The sequence below is a fragment of the Oncorhynchus clarkii genome, chromosome 5 (genome assembly GCF_045791955.1).
Source record: "Oncorhynchus clarkii lewisi isolate Uvic-CL-2024 chromosome 5, UVic_Ocla_1.0, whole genome shotgun sequence".
In the NCBI taxonomy this organism is placed as follows: Eukaryota; Metazoa; Chordata; class Actinopteri; order Salmoniformes; family Salmonidae; genus Oncorhynchus; species Oncorhynchus clarkii.
The window spans coordinates 50,360,062-50,382,907 of NC_092151.1; the positions used below are offsets into that span (position 1 = coordinate 50,360,062).

Genomic DNA, 22,846 nt, shown 5'->3' on the forward strand with positions numbered 1-22,846 from the left:
GTTCCTCCATTGAGTCAAAAAAACTTCTGGTTCCAGGAGGACCATGAGCTGTTGCTATCAATAAGGAGACTGATTCAGCATTATCACCTCAAATAGAAGTAGAGGGACTTTTGTCAGAGGTTGCTTGTTGTGAGTGCTGAGGGAACTTTATGCACTTGGCCAGATGATTCTGCATCATTGATGCATTCTTCACATATGATTTGGCACAGTATTTGCAAATGTACACAGCTTTTCCTTCTACATTAGCTGCAGTGAAATGTCTCCACACATCAGTTAGTGCCTGTGACATTCCTGTAAAGATTAGAAAAAAATAGTAAAAAAAACAAATACAATTCCATGTACAGATAAATAGTTAAGCAATAAGATGTTTTAAAATGAAACATGTATGTAAACAGGTGAATTAACACTCCTCAGTTAGGCTCAAGCAAGCTAAAACCCACATGGTAACAAAAACTAACTAGCATAAATTGTTACTTTAGAAATGATTTAAACAAAAAAATATAAAATGTCATATAAAATATATTCACCCCACCCAGTATTGTAATCAAAACTTACCAGAAAGCATGTAGTCCTTGGCTCAGACAGTGTAGTAGTGTGGGCTCAATAGCATCTCATTACACGGAACCCAAACCGGATGCGCGCGTGCGCCATCGTGCTCTATCGTGCATACATTTATTTTGTCCCCCTACACCAAACGTGATCACGACACGCAGGTTAAAATATCAAAACAAACTCTGAACCAATGACATTCATTTGGGGACAGGTCGAAAAGCATTAAACATGTATGGCAATTTAGCTAGTTAGCTTGCACTTGCTAGCTAATTTGTCCTATTTAGCTAGCTTGCTGTTGCTAGCTAATATGTCCTGGGATATAAACATTGAGTTGTTATTTTACCTGAAATGCACAAGGACCTTCACTCCTACAATTAATCCACACATAAAACGGCCAACCGAATCGTTTCTAGTCATCTCTCCTCCTTCCAGGCTTTTTCATCTTTGAACTTATATGGTGATTGGCATCTAAACTTTCATAGAACTACCACGATGACCGGCAAAACTGTTCATCTTTCAATCACCCACGTGGATATAACCAATGAGGAGATGGCACGTGGGTACCTGCTTCTATAAACTAATGAGGAAACGGGAGAGGCAGGACTTTCAGCGTGATCTGCGTCAGAAATAGAAAGGAGTTCTATTTTAGCCCTTGGCATCACAGACGCTCGTTGGCGCGCGCGAGCAGTGTGGGTGAAATAATTTAATAACATGGATTTCTAAAATGTATTTTGCTCGCTCGCGCACGCGACGTGTCCGGTCTGGCCAGCATGTTAGTGTGCAATATCTTGAGAATCAGCTGTACATGTGATGGAAGAGTGCACTGCACATGTGATGGAATAATGCACGGTGCATGCAGATGGTTGCAATACCATTGAATAGTTTAACCAAAATATGTCACAAGACCTAGAATTGCCTCATGTGTATCCCACAAAAAAGGTTCACTGTTATAAGCTAACTTTTTGATGAATTTAAAAATAATTCCCCAAATTCCAGGGCTTAACTTCCCATGGAAATATTCCGGTAATTTACCAGAAAGTTTCCGACACTTTGCAACCCTAGGGACCACAATAGAATGATCACACCCATTTGTTGGTACGTGTCAAGAGAGTTTATCTATACTTTCCATAGCTGTCTATTTACCAACACAAACTGACGCTGGCACAAAGACCGCACTAAATGAGCTGTAAAAGGGCCAAACGCAAATAGGAAAATGCTCATCCAGAAGTGGCGCTCCTAGTGGCTGGTGATTTTAATGCAGGGAAACTGATATCCATCTTACCTCATTTTTTCAAGCATGTCACCTGTGCAACTAGAATTAAAAAAAACTCTAGATCACCATCACTCCGCACACAGAAACACATGCAAAGCTCTCCCTCACCCACCATTTGGCAAATCTGCCAAATAATACTATCATCCTGATTCCTGCTTACAAGCAAAAAATCGAACAGGAAGTACCAATGATGCGCCCAATGTGGAAGTGGTCTGATGAAGTGGATGCTAAGCTACAGGACTGTTTTGCTAGCACAGACTGGAATATGTTCCGGGATTCATTTGATGGCATTGAGGAACTTACCACACCAGTCACAAACTTCATTAACAAGCATGCCCACATTCACATCGACGGGGATGTAGTGGAGCGGGTCGAGAGATTCAAGATTGTTGGTTTCTACATGACTAAGGATCTATCACTGTCCACACACACCAACACAGTCATTAAGAGGGCACGAAACACCTCTTCCCCCTAAGGAGTCTGAAAAAATGTGGAATGGGCCCTCAGATCCTCAAAAAGTTATACAGCTGCACCATTGAGAGCATCTTGACTGGACATACCAGTTGGTATGACAACAACTTGGCATCCTTCCGCAAGGCACTAGAGGGTAGTGAGTACGGCCAAGTAAATCACTGGGGCCGAGCTTCCTGCCATCTTGGACCTCTATAACAGGCGGAGCCAGACAGCCAGACATTTTTCAAAGACTCCAGCCACCCAAGTCATAGACCAGGGGTTCCCAAACATTCTTGGCCCACAACCCTATTTTGAGATCTAAAACTTCTCTGAAACCCAACCATGTGAAAAAATGTACACTTTACATACAAAAGTATGTGGACACCCTTTCAAATTCACCTGTTGCTAACATGTGTATAAAATCGAGCACACAGCCATGCAATCTCCATAGACAAACATTGGCAGTACAATGGCCTTACGGAAGAGCCCACCTTTGCAACAAGTCAGTTTGTCAAATTTCTGCCATGCTTGAGCTGCCCTGGTCAACTGTAAGTGCTGTTATTGTGAAGTGGAAATGTCTAGCCATAACAACGGCTCAGCCGCAAAGTGGTAAGCCACACAATCCCACAGAACGAGACCGCCGAGTGCTGAAGCGCATAAAATTATAAAAATCGTCTGTCCTCAGCTGCAACACTTACAACCGAGTTCCAAACTGCCATTGGAAGCAACATCAGCACAATAACTGTTCGTCGGGAGCTTCATGAAATGGTTTTCCGTGGCCGAGCATCTCGCACACAAGCTTAAGATCACCATGTGCAATGTCAAGCGTCAGCTGGAGTGGTGTAAAGCTTGCCGCTATTGGACTCTGGAGCAGTGGAAACGTGTCCTCTGGAGTGATGAATCACGCATCACCATCTAGCAGTCCAACGGACAAATCTGGGTTTGGTGGATGCCAGGAGAACGCTACCTGCCCCAATGCATAGTGCCAACGGTAAAGTTTGGTGGATGAGGAATCATTTCTGGGGCTGTTTTTCATGGTTCGGGCTAGGCCCCTTAGTTCCAGTGAAGGGAAATCTTAACACGACAGCATACAATGACATTCTAGAAGAGTCTGTGCTTCCAACTTTGTGGGAACAGTTTGGGGAAGGCCCATTCCTGTTTCAGCATGACAATGCCTCGGTGCACAAAGCAAGGTCCATACAGAAACGGTTTGTCGAGATCGGTGTGCAAGAACTTGACTGGCCTGCACAGAGCCCTGACCTCAACCCCATCGAACACATTTGGGATGAATTGGAACGCCGACTGCGAGCCAGGCCTAATTGCCCAACATCTGTGCTCGACCTCACTAATGCTCGTGGCTGAATGGAAGCAAGTCCCTGCAGCAAAGTTCCAACATCTAGGGGAAAGCCTTCCCAGAAGGCTCTGAAAAATACGAGGTCAAATCATGATGCCAGTGATGTTTAGGTCAGAATGTCGGAGCTCTAGAAAGAGGTCCAAGTTCCCGAGTTGGAAATTCGAGTTGGATGACTGTTCAAAAATATATATCCCTGTCGGAGTTCCCAGTTGTTTTGAACGCAGCATTAATGCTCAGAGGGAGACGGCAGGGTATTCCCTTTGAGTCAGGAACCAAAACTCCTCCACAGTGACCAGTGAATGCATTCGGTCACATGACAGCCCGATCAGCTGTTCATTTTCACTTACCGGCATGTCTGAGCCAGGATCACAGTTAAACGGATTGGGAAGTAGGTCCCAAAGTTCTCTTCCAAGCATCGGAAGTGAGCAGTCATCACTCGTGTGGGACACTTACTGATGCTGTTGTCCGTTAGAAACATGCACAGCCTAGGGAAGGGGGCATGGTTCGCTTTTGAAATACTCTCTCCAATAGGAATTCTTCCCTCTGAATCCACTGACTCGGTCACTCGTCAGTAGAATGTTTTGTATTTCCCCTGCATGCTTGTGTTCAGTTCTCCAAATATGTCTGTTACATAGTCAAGGAAACACATTTTTCTTTCATTACACAAAAAGTCAACCAAGTCTGTTCTTTGGGGGGGGGGGGGGGTTTACATCCATTTTGAATGACAACAGTTCCTCTCTCAATGCAAAATATCTTTCCAACACTCTCCCTCAATAACCACCAAGCCTCAGTGTGCAATAGAACATTGTCATGCTCTGATGCCATATCTCCACATAGTTTAGCTAACAGGCGTGCGCGCAGGGGACGTGGTTTGATGAGGTTAATAATCAAAGTTACCTAGTGCAGTACAGCGGCAAGTAAAAGCATGTGAACCCTTTGGAATTTCCTGGATTTCTGCAGAAATTGTACATACAATTTGAACTGATCTTCATCTAAGTCACAACAATAAACAAACACAGTGTGCTTAAACTAATAAAACACACATTATTGTATTTTTCTTGTCTATATTGAATACATCATTTACACATTAAACATAATTTAAACAAACGTCTGGGACCTGTTGGATCGGAGGGTGAGGGCTAGGGCCATTCCCCCCAGAAATGTCCGGGAACTTGCAGGTGCCTTGGTGGAAGAGTTGGGTAACATCTCACAGCAAGAACTGGCAAATCTGGTGCAGTCCATGAGGAGGAGATGCACTGCAGTACTTAATGCAGCTGGTGGCCACACCAGATACTGACAGTTACTTTGATTTTGACCCCCCCCCCCTTTGTTGAGGGACACATTATTCAATTTCTGTTTGTCACATGTCTGCAGAACTTGTTCAGTTTATGTCTTAGTTGTTGAATCTTGTTGTGGTCATACAAATATTTACACATGTTAAGTTTGCTGAAAATAAACGCAGTTGACAGTGAGAAGACGTTTCTTTTTTTGCAGAAACCTGTTAAATAGTTAGTTAAATAGTTAACCTTATAGCTACCCGGGACTATCTGTATTGACCCTTTTTGCACAAACTTTTTTTTATTCTTCACAAACACTGCTGCTACTGTTTATTATCTATCCTGTTGCCTATTCACTTCATTCCTAGTTATATGTACATATCTACCTCAATTACCTCGTAGCCAAGTTATCATTACTCATTGGGTATTTATTATTACATGTTATAATTTTTCTAATAATTCTCTATTTTCTTTCTCTCGGCCTGTGACGAATATAATTTTATTTGATTCAAACACTATACTCCCAGACTGAGCCATCAGATACCACTGTAAAGTGAACTCCCTTTTCTTTGTCATTGTCACGTTCTGACCATCGTTCGTGTGTGATTTCCTTGTTTTAGTGTTGGTCAGGACGTGAGCTGGGTAGGCATTCTATGTTGGATGTCTTGTTTGTCTATTTCTATGTCTGGCCTGATATGGTTCTCAATCAGAGGCAGGTGTTAGTCATTTTCACTGTGTGTTTGTGGGTGATTGTCCTTAGTGTCCTGATGTCATTGTTCTGTGTTAGGTTTCACAAGTATAGGCTGTTTCGGTTTTCGTTAAGTTTATTGTTTTGGTAGTGTTTGTGTTTAGTTCGTTTCTTCATTAAACATGGATTGCAATAGACACGCTGCATTTTGGTCCGACTCTCCTTCTCATCAAGAAAACCGTTACAGAATCACCCACCGCAAAAGGACCAAGCAGCGTGTCAACAGGCAGGAGCAGCCCAAAGAGGAGATGCGCAATAAGGATTTCTGGACATGGGAGGAAATCCTCGACGGGAGAGGACCCTGGGCTAAACCAGGGGAGTGTAGCCGCCCAAAGGTGCAGCAGGAGAAGAGGCAACAGGAGCAGCGCGAGGAGGTATGGACATGGGAGGACGAATTAGAAGGAAGAGGACCCTGGGCTCAGCCAGGAGAATATCGCCGCCCCAAAGAAGAACTAGAGGCGGCGAAAGCGGAGAGGCGCTGGTATGAGGAGGCAGCACGGCGACGCGGATGGAAGCCTGAGAGCCAGCCCCAAAAATTTCTTGGGGGGGGGGCTAACAGGGAGTATGGCTACGCCAGGTAGGAGACCTGGGCAGACTCCCTGTGCTTACCGGGGGGCTAGAGAGACCGGACAGGCACCGTGTTATGCAGTGGTGCGCACGGTGTCTCCAGTGCGGGTGCATAGCCCGGTGCGGTATATTCCAGCTCCGCGTGTTGGCCGGGCTAGATTGAGCGTCGAGCCTAATGCCATGAAGCCGGCTCTACGCAGCTGGTCCCCAGTGCGTCTCCTTGGGCCGGCTTACATGGCACCAGCCTTGCGCTCGGTGTCTCCGGTTCGCCTGCATAGCCCAGTGCAGGTTATTCCACCTCGCTGCACTGGCAGGGCGACCGTGAGCATTCAACCAGGTAAGGTTGGGCAGGCTCGGTGCTCAAGAGCTCCAGTGCGCCTGCACGGTCCGGTCTTTCCAGTACCACCTCCACACCCCAGCCCTCCGGTAGCAGCTCCCCGCACCAGGCTTCCTGTGCGTGTCCTTGGCCCAGTGCCAGCACCACGCATCAGGCCTACAGTGCGCCTCGCCTGTCCAGCGCTGTCGGAGCCCTCCTCCTCTCCAGCGCTGTCGGAGTCTCCCGCTTGTTTAGCGCTGTCAGAGCTTTCCGCCTCTACAGCGCTGCCGGAGTCTCCCGCCTGTTCAGAACTGCCAGTCTGCATAGAGCTGCCAGTCAGCATAGAGCTGCCAGTCTGCAAGGAGCTGCCAGTCTGCAAGGAGCTGCCAGTCTGCAAGGAGCTGCCAGTCTGCAAGGAGCTGCCAGTCTGCAAGGAGCTGCCAGTCTGCAAGGAGCTGCCAGAGCTGCCAGTCTGCAGGATACCGCCAAAGCTGCCAGTCTGCAGGATACCGCCAAAGCTGCCAGTCTGCGAGGAGCAGCCAGAGCTGCCAGTCTGCATGGAGCAGCCAGGGCCGCCAGTCAGCATGGAGCAGCCAGGGCCGCCAGTCAGCATGGAGCAGCCAGGGCCGCCAGTCAGCATGGAGCAGCCAGGGCCGCCAGTCAGCATGGAGCAGCCAGGGCCGCCAGTCAGCATGGAGCAGCCAGGGCCGCCAGTCAGCATGGAGCAGCCAGTCAGCATGGAGCAGCCAGAGCAGCCAGTCAGCATGGAGCTTCCAGATCTGCCAGTCGACCAGACTCTTCCAGATCTGCCAGTCGACCAGACTCTTCCAGATCTGCCAGTCGACCAGACTCTTCCAGATCTGCCAGTCGACCAGACTCTTCCAGATCTGCCAGTCGACCAGACTCTTCCAGATCTGCCAGTCGACCAGACTCTTCCAGATCTGCCAGTCGACCAGACTCTTCCAGATCTGCCAGTCGACCAGACTCTTCCAGATCTGCCAGTCGACCAGACTCTTCCAGATCTGCCAGTCAGCCAGACTCTTCCAGATCCGCCAGTCAACCAGGATCCGCTATTCAGCCAGGATCCGCCATTCAGCCAGGATCTGCCAGAACCGCCAGCCAGCCAGGATCTGCCGGATCCAACTACCTGCCTGAGCTTCCTCTCAGTGCTGAGCTACCCATCAGTCCCGAGCTACTTCTGTCCCGAGCTGCCCCTCTGTCTCGAGCTGACCCTCTGTCCCGAGCTGTCATTAAGGAGGGTCACCTATCTAGGGACGCTAAGGAGGTGGACCAAGACTATTATGGAGTGGGGTCCACGTCCAGCGCCAGAGCCGCCACCGCGGACAGATGCCCACCCACACCCTCCCCTATAGGTTTAAGTTGTGCGTCCGGAGTCCGCACCTTGGAGGGGGGGTACTGTCACGTTCTGACCATCGTTCGTGTGTGTTTTCCTTGTTTTAGTGTTGGTCAGGACGTGAGCTGGGTGGGCATTCTATGTTGGATGTCTTGTTTGTCTATTTCTATGTCTGGCCTGATATGGTTCTCAATCAGAGGCAGGTGTTAGTCATTGTCTCTGATTGGGAACCATATTTAGGTAGCCTGGGTTTCACTGTGTGTTTGTGGGTGATTGTCCTTAGTGTCCTGATGTCATTGTTCTGTGTTAGGTTTCACAAGTATAGGCTGTTTCGGTTTTCGTTAAGTTTATTGTTTTGGTAGTGTTTGTGTTTAGTTCGTTTCTTCATTAAACATGGATTGCAATAGACACGCTGCATTTTGGTCCGACTCTCCTTCTCATCAAGAAAACCGTTACAGTCATTTCACCTATATTCTCTAGTTGGTTCGCGTCTATCTGAAGTTCCCAGTTCTATCTCCAGTTCTTATCCGTTCTTATCAGTTCTTATGTTAATTTTATTCTTAATAAGACCTCATTTCAAAGATGTTTAGCAACACTATAAAAAAACGGTTGCAAACAATATCCTTACCTATGTTTTCCGTGGAGAGTGTGAAGCTTTTCCACTCGGCAGATAGCACATCTGCTAAAGCTCCAGTCAGTTTATCAATGCTCTCCACCACAGTGAATGGTCCCACAGTCTGTATGGAAAAAAAATACAAAATAAAAATTATTTTTTTGCATTTGTGTGAAAAAAACAACATATTACTGATATGGGATTTTCAGGTTGAAAACTGGTCATGTAACCAGAATACAACGACTGGTCTCTGTTACAATCAGGTAATGATATATTTTTTCACGACAAGATCAAGAAGTCATGAAAAATACATAATATTCCTGTTGTTTTGTGGTCAGATTACAACTTCCTTATAGAACCAGTTCCTTATAGAACATATAAAAATTACACAATAAATCAAAACTTCACATTCATTGTAGAGATAAGACAAAAGTGTGACAAAAAAAATATTAAGACCAGTATACAACCTGACCATGAAATCACTAAATACGTAATGGCAACCAGTTTTGTTTGCCGGTGTAATACATTATATAAACGTGTGAACACTGAAAACGTACAACGTCCTCCGGCCGACCTAGCCACCGGGTGGCCCTCTTAGAGTCCAGGATGAGACTGGCCAGTTTCAGGTAGTTGGTGGCAATGGACACCATGGCCTCGGCAGAGTCTAGGCCCCCCTGGGCATGGTTGACCTCCTGGGTGGTGGTGGTGGCCTCCAGTTTCATCAGCTCGGTGAGGTAGAGGACATCGGTGGACGTGAGGATGTCCGGACTGGCCTCCAGGACCTTGACCAGCACGGTAGTCAGTCCGCTCAGCGACACCAAGTCTTTCTCAGACGACGCGTTCATGCTCATGTCCTCAATCACCTTGGTGAAAAACATGGTGGTTTGAACCATAGAAATAGAATAACTATTAGAACATTAGCGAACTTTGACTTGAATGGGAATGTCTATTGGGATTATTTACAGTGCATTTGGAAAGTATTCAGACTAGAGGTCGACCGATTAATTAGGGCCGATTTCAAGTTTTCATAACAATCGGAAATCGGTATTTTTGGGCGCCGAATTCCGATTATTATTATTTTTTTTTTTATACCTTTTATTTAACTAGGCAAGTCAGTTAAGAACACATTCATATTTTCAATGACTGCCTAGGAACTGTGGGTTAACTGCCTTGTTCAGCTCAGGGGTTCCAATCTTGTAACAGCACAGTTAACTAGTCCAACGCTCTAACCATTGCACTCCACGAGTAGCCTGCCTGTTACACGAATGCAGTAGAAGCCAAGGTAAATTGCTAGCTAGCATTAAACTTATCTTATAAAAAACAATCAATCATCATAACTACTAATCCAGTTTAGCAGGCAATATTAACCAGGTGAAATTGTGTCATTTATCTTGTGTTCATTGCACGCAGAGTCAGGGTATATGCAACAGTTTGGGCTGCCTGGCTCATTGCGAACTAATTTGCCAGAATGTTACGTAATTATGACATACATTGAAGGTTGTGCAATGTAACAAGAATATTTAGACTTAGGGATGCCACCCGTTAGATAAAATACCGAACTGTTCCGTATTTCACTGAAATAATAAAGGTTTTGTTTTCGAAATGATAGTTTCCCGGATTCGATCATATTAATGACCAAAGGCTCGTATTTCTGTGTGTTATTATGTTATAATTAAGTCTGAGTTGATAGAGCAGTCTGACTGAGCAGCAGCAGGCCCGTAATCATTCATTCAAACAGCACTTTCGTGCGTTTTGCCAGCAGCTCTTCTCAAGCACCGCGCTGTTTATGACTTCAAGCCTATCAGCCTAATGGCTGGTGTAACCAATGTGAAATGGCTAGCTAGTTAGCTGGGTGTGCGCTAATACTGTTTCAAACGTCACTTGCTTTTAGATTTGGAGTAGTTATTCCACTTGCGCTGCGGGCCGTGGCTTTTGTGGAGCGATGGGTAACGATGCTTCGAGTGTGGCTGTTGTCGATGTGTTCCTGGTTCAAGCCCAGGTAGGGGCGAGGAGGGGGACGGAAGCTATACTGTTACACTGGCAATACTATAGTGCCTATAAGAACATCCAATAGTCAAAGGTATATGAAATACAAATGGTATAGAGAGAAATAGTCCTATAAATACTATATTAACTACAACCTAAAACCTCTTATCTTGGAATATTGAAGTCTCAAGTTAAAAGGAACCACCAACTTTCATATGTTCTCATGTTCTGAGCAAGGAACTTAAATGTTAGCTTTTTTACATGGCACATATTTTACATGGCACACATTTTTACATGGCACATATTACTTTCTTCTCCAACACTTTGTTTTTGCATTATTTAAACCAAATCGAACATGTTTCATTATTTATTTGAGGCTTAATTGATTGTATTGATGTATTATATTAAGTTAGAATAAGTGTTCATTGAGTATTGTTGTAATTGTCATTATTACAAATAAAAAAATAAAGGAATCGGCCGATTAATCGGTATCGGGTTTTTTGGTCCTCCAATAATCGGTATCGGCGTTGAAAAATCATAATCGGTCGACCTCTAATTCAGACCCTTTGACTTTTTCGTTACGTTACAGCCTTATTCTAAAATAGATTCAATATTTTTTCCACCTCATCAATCTACACTCAATACCCATAATGACAAAGCAAAAACAGATTTTAAGACAACTTGTGTAAATGTGATATTTAATTTTTTTCAGACCCTTTACTCAGTACTTTGTTGAAGCACCTTCGGCAGCGATTACAGCCTCAAGTCTTCTTGGGTATGACGCTACTAGCTTGGCACATGTATATTTGGGGAGTTTCTCACATTCTTCTCTGCAGATTCTCTCAAGCTCTGTCAGGTTGGATGGGGAGTGTCGCTGCACAGCTATTTTCAGGTCTCTCCAGAGATGTTTGATCAGGTTCAAGTCCGGGCTCTGGCTGGGCCACTCAATGATATTCATAGATTTTATGAATATAAAGACCCGGCTTCATAGACCCGAAGCCACTCCTGCGTTGTCTTGGCTGTGTGCTTAGGGTCAATGTCCTGTTGAATGGTGAACCTTAGCAACAGTCTGAGGTCCTTAGCGCATTGGAGCAGGTTTTCATCAAGGATCTCTCTGAACTTTGCTCTGTTCATCTTTCCCTCAATCCTGACAAGTCTCCCTGAAAAACATCCCCACAACATAACGCTCCACCGTAGGGATGGTGCCAGGTTTCCTCCAGACGTGATGCTTGGCGTTCAAGCCAAAGAGTTCAATCTTGGTTTCATCAGACCAGAGAATCTTGTTTGTCAAGTTCTGAGAGTTCTTTAGGTGCCTTTTAACAAACTCCAAGCGGGTTGTCATGTGTCACTTCCTGAGGAGTGGCTTCAGTCTGGCCACTCTACCATAAAGGCCTGATTGGTGGAGTGCTGCAGAGATGGTTGTCCTTCTGGAAGGTTCTTCCATCTCCACAAACTTCTTTCATTTAAGAGTGATTTCTCATGAAGCTGGTTGAGAGAATGCCAAGAGTGTGCAAAGCTGTCATCAAGGCAAAGGGTGGCTACTTTGAAGAATCTCAACTATAAAATATATTTTGATTTGTTTACACTTTTTTTGGTTACTATATGATTCCATATTTCACCGTTTTGATGTCTTCACTATTATTATACAATGTAGAAAATAGTAAAAAATAAAGAAAAACCCTTGAATGAGTATGTGTGTCCTAACTTTTGACTGGTACTGTACGTATTCACACCCCTTTGCTATGACGCTCCAAGTTGAGCTCAGGTGCATCCAATTTCCTTTGATCATCCTTGAGATGTCGCTACAACTTGATTGGAGTCCACCTGTGGCCAATTCAATTGTTTGGACATGATTTAAAAAGAAACACACCTGCTGTTCACCACCGCTCCCCATCTAAATTAACCCCCTAGAATCGATGTTCGTGCCCCAGTGGAAAGGTTCCACAGTTGACAGTGCATGTCAGAGCAGATACTCCAAGGAACTGTCTGCAGATCTCTGAGATAGAATTGTTATGAGGCATTTATTTGGGGAATGGTAAAAACGTTGAACGTTTCCAAGTGCACAGTGGTCTCCAGCATTGTGAAATTGAAAAAAATATGGAAATACCCACACTCTGCCTAGAGCTGGCTGTCTGACCAAACTGAACAACCGGGCAAGAAGGACTCTGACAGAACTACAGAGAGTTCCTTGGCTGATATGGGAGAACCTGCCAGAAGGACAACAGTCTCTACAACACTTCACCAATCTGGGCTTTATTGGAGTGGCCAGACTGAAGCCACTCCTGAGAAAAAGGCACGTGATATTGTGGAATATATAATCAAAGGGAAGAGAGACCAGATTCTTTCAAACAACACTTTATCATAAGATTTGCAAAAATCAACATCACCAAGAACGGTTCAGAGTTGAAAGCTTAACAAACATAGCCCGGTCTCTGCTTTTATAGAGGAAATACATACAACCTCTTTCTGTATACGTGGCAGTCAACAGATAGTGTGTAAAAGGTAATTAGTTAGCACATTCACAACTGCAAAACACTATAATGTGCTCCTTTCTGCAAGTTTCCATACATGTGACTTTCTGTAGATAGTAAACCCATGGGGTGTCACATGCTGCGGCCGCACCCAAGCTGACCTTAGCTATACGCCCAGTCTTATGACTAAGTCCCACAAAGACAAGGTTGTATCAGGTTAGAAAAGCACCAGCATATAACAAGATAATTCTTTAAACAGTAAAACATGGGATAGAATGACTAATTATGTATTTTCCACGATAATGACCGCACGCACGCCTGGAGTTTGTTAAAAGGAATGCTGGAATGGCTTCAGAACAAGAATGTGACAGTCCTTGAGTGGCCCAGTCAAAGCCCAGACTTGAATCCCATAGAAAATCTGTGGATAGACTTGAAGATTGCTGTTCACCACCGCCATCTAAATTAACCCCCTAGAATCGATGTCCGTGCCCCAGTGGAAATCTAATTAGCATAGAGCTAGAGCGGTGTTTGTCCGACCATGAGACATCCCGAAAATCGGTCTTCTTACTAAATTGTCTGTAGTGTCCGAATGTTTTGGTCTACGAGCCCCACAAACGTCTTGGAACTCGTCTGAAGTCGGTACAGCCGATCTGCCAACTTCTGTCTGTAGTGTTCGAACAGTTTGGGCTACACTAATATAACCCATCTGTAGAAAGGTGATACTCTAAAGAACACGTACATGTCAGTTGTTTTGCTCTAGGATGCCCACAGGCATCACAAGACTAGTCTGAAGGTCCCCTGGTACCAAATGAAAACATTTATGGAAGTATTTATGGAGACTGTTTAGTTCCAAAAATAAGGGGTTAAACACATGTAAACACACTTTTTTTTGGGGGGGACTATCTGTTGTTCCATGTAGTGAATCTGTTATTCAATGTGTTTGTATGGGCTAATAGCAGTAAAGGTCAAATAAAAATGTTCATTAAATAATTTGTTTATATATTTTTTGATACTTCAAGGGGTCTTACAATTCAAAATCAAATAGCAAAATGATCCTTGGTATGGATCATTTTGGTACCTTGGTACCTTCTTAAAACAATTCCACATGGCTTAGTAGAACCCTCCCCGGCTTAGACGTAATGGTTTAACAAAGCTTGAGAAAATCTGCAAGGAGGAATGGGAGGAAATCCTCAAATCCGGGTTTGCAGAGCTGATACAGACACACCCAAGACAACTCAGAGCTATAAACCGCCAAAGCTGCTTCTACAAAGTATTGACTCAGGGGTGTGAATACTTAAGTAAATTGGATATTTCTATACTTCATTTTCAATAAATTAGCAAATATTTCTCAAAACATGTTTTCACTTTGTCATTATGGGGTCTTGTGTGTAGATCTATGGTATGACTACTTTCTGGAGGCACTGTATGTTGCTTCTAACGAAGTTGGATCTGGGTTGCTCAGTGTGACGCCATCGTGTAATGTATAATACATTACATGATTTTTAACTGCGATTTTGCCACGATTTGAGATCCACGACAAATTTCTGGGATCGCAAATCAATTCTAACGCCGTATGCTCTGACCAAGACGTCTTAAGTCGCATAATGAAAGTGGGTGAATGAAATGCGACTACGCGTCTTCCACTCTCCCGATATGCATCTTAGGTCCCGGTTATTTTTCACGGCCAGTTGTGATACAGCCTGAATTCGAACTAGGGTGTCTGTAGTGATGCCTCTAGCACTGAGACGCAGTGCCTTAGACCGCTGCGCCACTCGGGAGCTTCAATGTATGACAGGATTGGATGTTGCATGAAATTTCAATTGCCTTTGAATTGCTTCATGTATCAGCAAAGTTGCTAGAGAAGATGTCACTTGCATCTGAAACAAAAATTGTGTCCAAATAGCGTTGTGTGACCAGAGGAAGCTGCAAAGCAAGAGGGTTTACTCAATCCAAAATCTGTCTACCTAAATAAGACAACGAAGTGAGGATTTTTTTTAATGGAGGTCAATGAGTGTCAAATTTGGTCAACAACAAAAAATGTTGTTCCTAATTTGGTACGTGAGGCTTACTTGATCGAAAATAAGTTTCGTAATGGTTGTGTTATAAATGCACTGATATAAATGGATGCACTCATATAAACAACTATATCGGAGTATAGTTGTTCACACTGGCTAGAATGGTCACCACACAGCTGATCTCACCACTGATCTCACCAGCCCTGCCTTCCATCTTTGAGGACATGCATTTCCATTGATGGAGCAGTCACTCAACTACAGTGCCTTGCGAAAGTATTCGGCCCCCTTGAACTTTGCGACCTTTTGCCACATTTCAGGCTTCAAACATAAAGATATAAAACTGTATTTTTGTGAAGAATCAACAACAAGTGGGACACAATCATGAAGTGGAACGACATTTATTGGATATTTCAAACTTTTTTAACAAATCAAAAACTGAAAAATTGGGCGTGCAAAATTATTCAGCCCCTTTACTTTCAGTGCAGCAAACTCTCTCCAGAAGTTCAGTGAGGATCTCTGAATGATCCAATGTTGACCTAAATGACTAATGATGATAAATACAATCCACCTGTGTGTAATCAAGTCTCCGTATAAATGCACCTGCACTGTGATAGTCTCAGAGGTCCGTTAAAAGCGCAGAGAGCATCATGAAGAACAAGGAACACACCAGGCAGGTCCGAGATACTGTTGTGAAGAAGTTTAAAGCCGGATTTGGATACAAAAAGATTTCCCAAGCTTTAAACATCCCAAGGAGCACTGTGCAAGCGATAATATTGAAATGGAAGGAGTATCAGACCACTGCAAATCTACAAAGACCTGGCCGTCCCTCTAAACTTTCAGCTCATACAAGGAGAAGACTGATCAGAGATGCAGCCAAGAGGCCCATGATCACTCTGGATGAACTGCAGAGATCTACAGCTGAGGTGGGAGACTCTGTCCATAGGACAACAATCAGTCGTATATTGCACAAATCTGGCCTTTATGGAAGAGTGGCAAGAAGAAAGCCATTTCTTAAAGATATCCATAAAAAGTGATGTTTAAAGTTTGCCACAAGCCACCTGGGAGACACACCAAACATGTGGAAGAAGGTGCTCTGGTCAGATGAAACCAAAATTGAACTTTTTGGCAACAATGCAAAACGTTATGTTTGGCGTAAAAGCAACACAGCTGAACACACCATCCCCACTGTCAAACATGGTGGTGGCAGCATCATGGTTTGGGCCTGCTTTTCTTCAGCAGGGACAGGGAAGATGGTTAAAATTGATGGGAAGATGGATGGAGCCAAATACAGGACCATTCTGGAAGAAAACCTGATGGAGTCTGCAAAAGACCTGAGACTGGGACGGAGATTTGTCTTCCAACAAGACAATGATCCAAAACATAAAGCAAAATCTACAATGGAATGGTTCAAAAATAAACATATCCAGGTGTTAGAATGGCCAAGTCAAAGTCCAGACCTGAATCCAATCGAGAATCTGTGGAAAGAACTGAAAACTGCTGTTCACAAATGCTCTCCATCCAACCTCACTGAGCTCGAGCTGTTTTGCAAGGAGGAATGGGAAAAAATTTCAGTCTCTCGATGTGCAAAACTGATAGAGACATACCCCAAGCGACTTACAGCTGTAATCGCAGCAAAAGGTGGCGCTACAAAGTATTAACTTAAGGGGGCTGAATAATTTTGCACGCCCAATTTTTCAGTTTTTGATTTGTTAAAAAAGTTTGAAATATCCAATAAATGTCGTTCCACTTCATGATTGTGTCCCACTTGTTGTTGATTCTTCACAAAAAAATACAGTTTTATATCTTTATGTTTGAAGCCTGAAATGTGGCAAAAGGTCGCAAAGTTCAAGGGGGCCGAATACTTTCGCAAGGCACTGTATCTTGTCAATATAACATAAAACCTTTGGTGTCACACAGGCTTAAGGTTGTGTTCCAAATGCCCTTTATAGTGCACTACTTTTAAGCAGAGCCCTAAGGACCCTGGTAAAAAGCAGTGCACTACATAGGGAATTGGGTGCCATTTGGGACGCAACCCTAAATGACTCAGGGGAGATACATATTAATTCTGCCATTGGCTTGCGGTTGTTGGACGCAGAATCCAGACTGATAAAGCTGCATTTGAATGGCGTGAAACTAATAGGCTACAGCTGGGTGAACCTTCCAATTTACAGGGTTGGTCGAGCGCATCTTTGCTCACCTTAATGAAAAATGCTGTCTTGGGAAAGCCGAAGATGTCCAACACCTCTAGAATAAAAAAAAGTAAACAAAACAATGTTAGTATGAGATATCTCGGGATATACTGAATAAAACATACACAACCGCCCAGAGTTGATGTCCGTGCCCCAGTGGAAATATAATTAGCATAATACAAAAATCCCCATCAAAATAATTTTGTTTAAGCTAGAGATATAGTGTTTTTTTTTGCATGGGCAGCGTCTCAAATCACTTCATCCACCAATGGCGGCCTTCCGCATCTACGGTGGAAGGTGGCGTGTCTACAGTGGTGTTTGTCAGACCATGTGACATTCCGAAAATCGGTCTTCTCACAAAAACATCTGTAGCGTCCGAATGTATTACTACTCTATAGACAGATGAGACTCTCCCAAACACGATGGTGTTCTCCGTTTTGCTCTACTACCCCCACAAGTCACGGGGCTCATCTGAAGTCGGTTCCGCCCATCTGCCAACTTCTGTCTCTAAAGTCTGTACAGATTGGGCTACACACTAATACTGAAACGTGAGACTCTCACGAACACATTTTGCTCTAGGATGCCTAAAATCCTGATATTTATTATATCTCTCAGATATAGGACAGACACTTTCTTTTATTGACTGTTGATCTGTTTTGTCATGTATGAAACTTTTATTCAATGTGTTTCTATGGGCTAATAGCAGTAAGGCCAAATTTAATGTTTCATCAATTAATTGTTTTATGTACTTTTTTTGATACCAAAACAGGTCCTAAATTTTGAAATCAAAACATGGCTAACACTATAATTTTGATCTCATGGGTAGTCAGTCCTTGCGTCCATAGCTCTGTCTATCAATTACATTTCTCCAGCCTCATCACTCTTGTTTACCAAAAGAAGTGGCGGGCTGACCGCTTTGTTGTTCGAATCCTGGATTGCCCCTTTAAGGTGACTGGATAGGTGAAAGCAAGGTATCTACGAAGGTAGACGTAACTTAACTAATTATAGATTAGTGATTACCTAAAGGATGGAATGACTTGGGTCTGTTTGAATGGGTGCAACGTTATCGAATGTCCAGATATAAATGTATTGTGTAAAACAAATATTTGACATGTAGAATAGGGAATCCTGCTAGCTCTATTAATCCCATTTATATAACGTTCTAAACACATCACCTTTCTGAACACATCCTAAGTTTAATTTTGAAAGTACCCAAGCAGGGCCATTGAGTTTTTTATTACATTGGCACCATAACATAACAAGAGTCTATTTGAGACAGGTGACGCTTAACTTTTAAAAGTTGTATCTTATTTTACATAGGATGTTGTTGTTTATTCCGCAAAAAAAAACATGCACTCCTCCTTTGATTGATTTGTGTGTGCTTAGAAATAATTAGATCATGTTTCGATGACATTTAACTGTTATCAGTGAGCGATCACCTTTCTCAAACTGGCAGACGGCACCTCTCTGACTGTCACAAACGTCTAAGCCCCAGCCTCCACTCAGGGGGTCAAAGGTGACACACTCTCCAGCCTGAGGTGCATCCACCACCTCAGAGAAGTTGTGATATGGCACCACATCTGAATCCAACAGGGAGTACAGGAACTCGTCAGCCAAATCACTGCTGTTAGCTAGTAAGGAAGAAATAACAGAAAAAAACAGGGAGCCAAAAAGATAAGATCCATTGATAAGTCCATTGTACATCAATCAATCAAATGCATTTTTAAAGACCTTTTAGAATAATTATATGTCACAAGTGCTTTACATTAAATTGTCGAGGGTTGCAAACCTACAGTAACTTTCCAAAAATTCTCAGGTTTTCCAGATATCCAGGTTGGAGGATTCCTAGAATCAGGAAGGATTGACCAAGATACGAAATCCTCCAACCGGGAATTCTGGAATACAGCCCTAAAACCTGTCCTTAGCCCCAAACAGCAAGCAAAAGCAGTAGCACATTGTCCGGGAAAAACTTAGTAGAAGGAAGACAAGTGTCTAACTCCAGGCTCGGCAATTTACCTGTCTAAAATCAACTAACTCGCTTGCGTTGAGGTGGGAGGTGTGGCAATATTTTAGGTATGTCCTTAAAAACAAGCGCAAAAGTAACAATCTTCCCAGCGCTAATGGGAAGATAAGACCCACAAAAAGCAGGTCTTAATGGTAACGCATTTGACAATGGCATGCATTTTGAGAGCGGAATCCACCCATGACACACAGTGCCCATGGAAAAGACATGTCCTCTTAATCAAGGCTGGTTTAGCAGCATCGCACAGGTGAGTCTTCTTAGGCCTATGTGTGCACACAGTGCCATGGAACAAGAAGAGATATATGATATCATGCTTTTGACCCCACCCTGTGTAGAAATATGGTTGTTGTTTAAAAAAAACAGATTTCTTGTTTCCCATTTCGTATCAAGCCCTCCGCTACCCTTAACCTAGGCCTAGGCTACTAAGGCTGGTTAAAAAGCAACGTGTTTTCTGTTTTATCCTTGCCTTGCAAAGCAGCATATCCATAAAGTTGTTTAGTCAATGTGCCTTGAACAGAAAATATACTGCACATCCTTAAACATATAAACATACGGTGCATTCGGAAAGTATTCAGACCCCTTTACTTGCCACACATTTCGTTACTTTACAGCCTTATTCTAAAAACGATTAAATTGTTTTATTCCCCTCATCAACCTACACACAATACCCCATAATGACAAAGCATAAAAACTGGTTTTAATACATTTGAGCAAATTTACGGGAAAAAACAACTGAAATATCACATTTATATAAATATTTAGACCCTTTACTCAGTACTTTGTTGAAACACCTTTGGCAGCGATTACAGCCTCGAGTCTTCTTGGGTATAACGCAACAATCTTGGCACACCTGTATTTGGGGAGTTTCTCCCATTCTTCTTTGCAGATTCTCTCAAGCTCTGTTAAGTTGGATAGGGAGCGTTGCTGCACAGCTATTTTCAGGTCTCTCCAGAGATGTTTGATTGGGTTCAAATCCGAGCTCTGGCTGGGTCACTCAAGGACATGCAAAGACTTGTCTCAAAGCTGCTCCTGTGTTGTCTTGGCTGTGTGCTTAGGGTTGTTGTCCTGTTGGAAGGTGAACCTTTGCCTCAGTCTGAGGTCCTAAGCGCTCTGGAGCAGGTTTTCATCAAGGATATTTCTGTACTTTACTCTGTTCATCTTTCCCTCGATTCTGACTAGTCTCCCAGTCCCTGCCACTGAAAAACATGCCCTCAGCATGATGCTGCCACCACCATGCTTCACCGTAGGGATGGTGCAAGGTTTCCTCCAGATGTGATGCTTGGCATTCAGGCCAAAGAGTTCAAGCTTGGTTTCATCAGACCAGAGAACCTTTTTTTTTCATGGACTGAGTCCTTCAGGTGCTTTTTGGCAAACTCCAAGCATGTCATGTGCATTTTACTGAGGAGCGGTTCTGTCTGGCCACTCTACCATAAAGGCCTGATCGGTGGAGTTCTGCAGAGATGGTTGTCCTTCTGGTAGGTCCTCCTCCATCTCCACAGAGGAATTCTGGAGCACTGTCAGAGTGACCATCGGGTTCTTGGTCCCCTTCCTGACCAAGTCCCTTCTCGCCTGATTGCTCAGTTTGGCCGGGCGGCCAGCTCTTGGAAGTCTAGGTGGTTCCAAACTTCTCCCAATTAAGAATGATGGAGGCCACTGTGTTCTTGGGGGCCTTCAATGCTGCAGAAATGTTTTGGTACCCTTCCCCAGATCTGTGCCTCGAAACAATCCTGTCTCGGAGCTCTACGGACAACTCCTTCGACCTCATGGCTTGGTTTTTGCTCTGACATTTATTTTTTTTCACCTTTATTTAACCAGTTGAGAACAAGTTCTCATTTACAACTGCGACCTGGCCAAGATAAAGCAAAGCAGTGCGACAAAAACAACAACACAGAGTTTCACATAGGATAAACAAACACAATAGAACAATCTATATACAGTGTGTGCAAATGTAGTAAGATTAGGGAGGTAAGGCAATAAATATACCATAGTGGTGAAATAATTACAATTTAGCATTAACACCGGAGTGACAGATGTACAGATGATGATGTGCAAGTAGAGATACTAGGGTGCAAAAGAGCAACATCGAAAGGATGTTCAATTGAAACAGGATGTACCTGAGCTCCATTTCGAGTCTCATAACAAAGGGTCTGAATAGTTTCGTCATCTCATCCGGTTACCAAAGACGCACTCATACAAACTTATTTCAGAAAGAAAACGCCAGGTAGAAATATGTTTAACCATTTATTAAGCAATGGATAGTGCAAGTCTTAGGCTCTGCTCCATCAGGGTAGCTCACTGTCCAAGCAAAGCATCAATATAAAATAGCCTACAGGCAGTGAGTGCGGTATGCTATACCAATCCCCCCGGCAGGAACACAGAACCTAACAGGTAGAGGCTGGGGTGATGGTGGGAACAAGAAGCCAGCACATAGTAACAGTAAGTGGCAGCAGGATGAGTGAGCAGACCCGGTCAGCTTAAATAAACCGCCAACTAAGGTAGTAGGCGTGATTGATACTAGCCTCTAACACAGTAGATGCCATCTCAGCTGATGCGTCAGCCTGAGGAGGGGCACTCAGGTTTATTTTCTGAACTGGCTCCGCTTAATTTAAATGATTCATTGCTATAATGCAGTATTAATGGTAGGCCTAGGCTATATTTTGCTTATTGAGAACCTGCCTCACACATACAATACATTTTACGGGAGCCTAGTATTTTTATTTTAGGAGAAGTGCAATGAGTAAAGATATGTATGCTAGGCTTTTAAAGCCAATTACAACAATATTGACTGCCAACACTCCAAACATAGGCTATTGAGCAAACACTGGATGTTCATTTTTCTTTTACTAGTACTAAGCTTTTAGGAGTGCTGTTTCAGTTTCACCCCCTACAGAAAAACTATTAATAAAATGACTGCCATTACTGCTTATCACTTATTAACCATAATGTATTCACATTACTTTACTTTAATCAAATATTTTAATTGTTTTGTATATTACATTTGTTTTAGGCCTATTTGAAGACTATTATTTAATTCCAAGTCATCATCTCATCTCTATAGAACTGTTGCCTATGCCGTCTGGCACAAATCACTTTTTTAATAGTTCTTCAAAGTAAAAAACACATACTTTTAAAACTGCTGAATACCAACTATCAATCTTAGATCATGTATTTTCAGGTAGAGATACCTCATGAACAACTACTCTTTATGACTTTCAATTGCGAGTTCTTTCTGTCTCTTCTCCATCTCAGAACAGACAAGTAGGTGCGCAATGGATTATGGTCATTGTAGTTAATTACCATGTTTTCTTTGCTAAACTATGTAGAATATTAGCCTGTTGGAAACTACACCTCCCTACTACATCTCACAGTTCAGGCTTTATCTGATTTATCGCTAGATAAACTGCACATTGCACTCAACAACCCCCCAAAAAATAAATGGAATGAAAATATTTAAACAACTAACATTCAATTAGTTGTTTAAAAAAATGTAAATGAGCGAAATTTTGGTTAATTGCTCAGCATAATTTTTTACTGTTGCTATTACTCGTTACTGTGGCCTATACTATTTAATGAAGTGTAATATCAATCCACAATGGACCAGGACGAGAATAGTCCATGCCCCCAGCTGAATTGGAGTTGAAGAAAACGCAAAGAC

The 22,846-nt window shown here is 43.2% G+C and overlaps 1 protein-coding gene across 2 annotated transcripts in view; it reads right to left on the reverse strand.

Annotated features, from left to right (window-relative positions):
* The window catches only part of LOC139408964 (adhesion G protein-coupled receptor D2), a 158,143-nt gene that overhangs the window by 122,893 nt on the left and 12,404 nt on the right, over positions 1 to 22,846 (reverse strand). For both annotated transcript variants that reach the window (XM_071153495.1, XM_071153496.1), the window contains exons 6-9: positions 18,608 to 18,799; positions 17,177 to 17,223; positions 9,065 to 9,370; positions 8,523 to 8,631 (exon numbers count right to left, since the gene is read on the reverse strand). In XM_071153495.1, the coding sequence (XP_071009596.1) occupies positions 8,523 to 8,631; positions 9,065 to 9,370; positions 17,177 to 17,223; positions 18,608 to 18,799 (654 nt within the window). The remainder of the gene's footprint in view (positions 1 to 8,522; positions 8,632 to 9,064; positions 9,371 to 17,176; positions 17,224 to 18,607; positions 18,800 to 22,846) is intronic.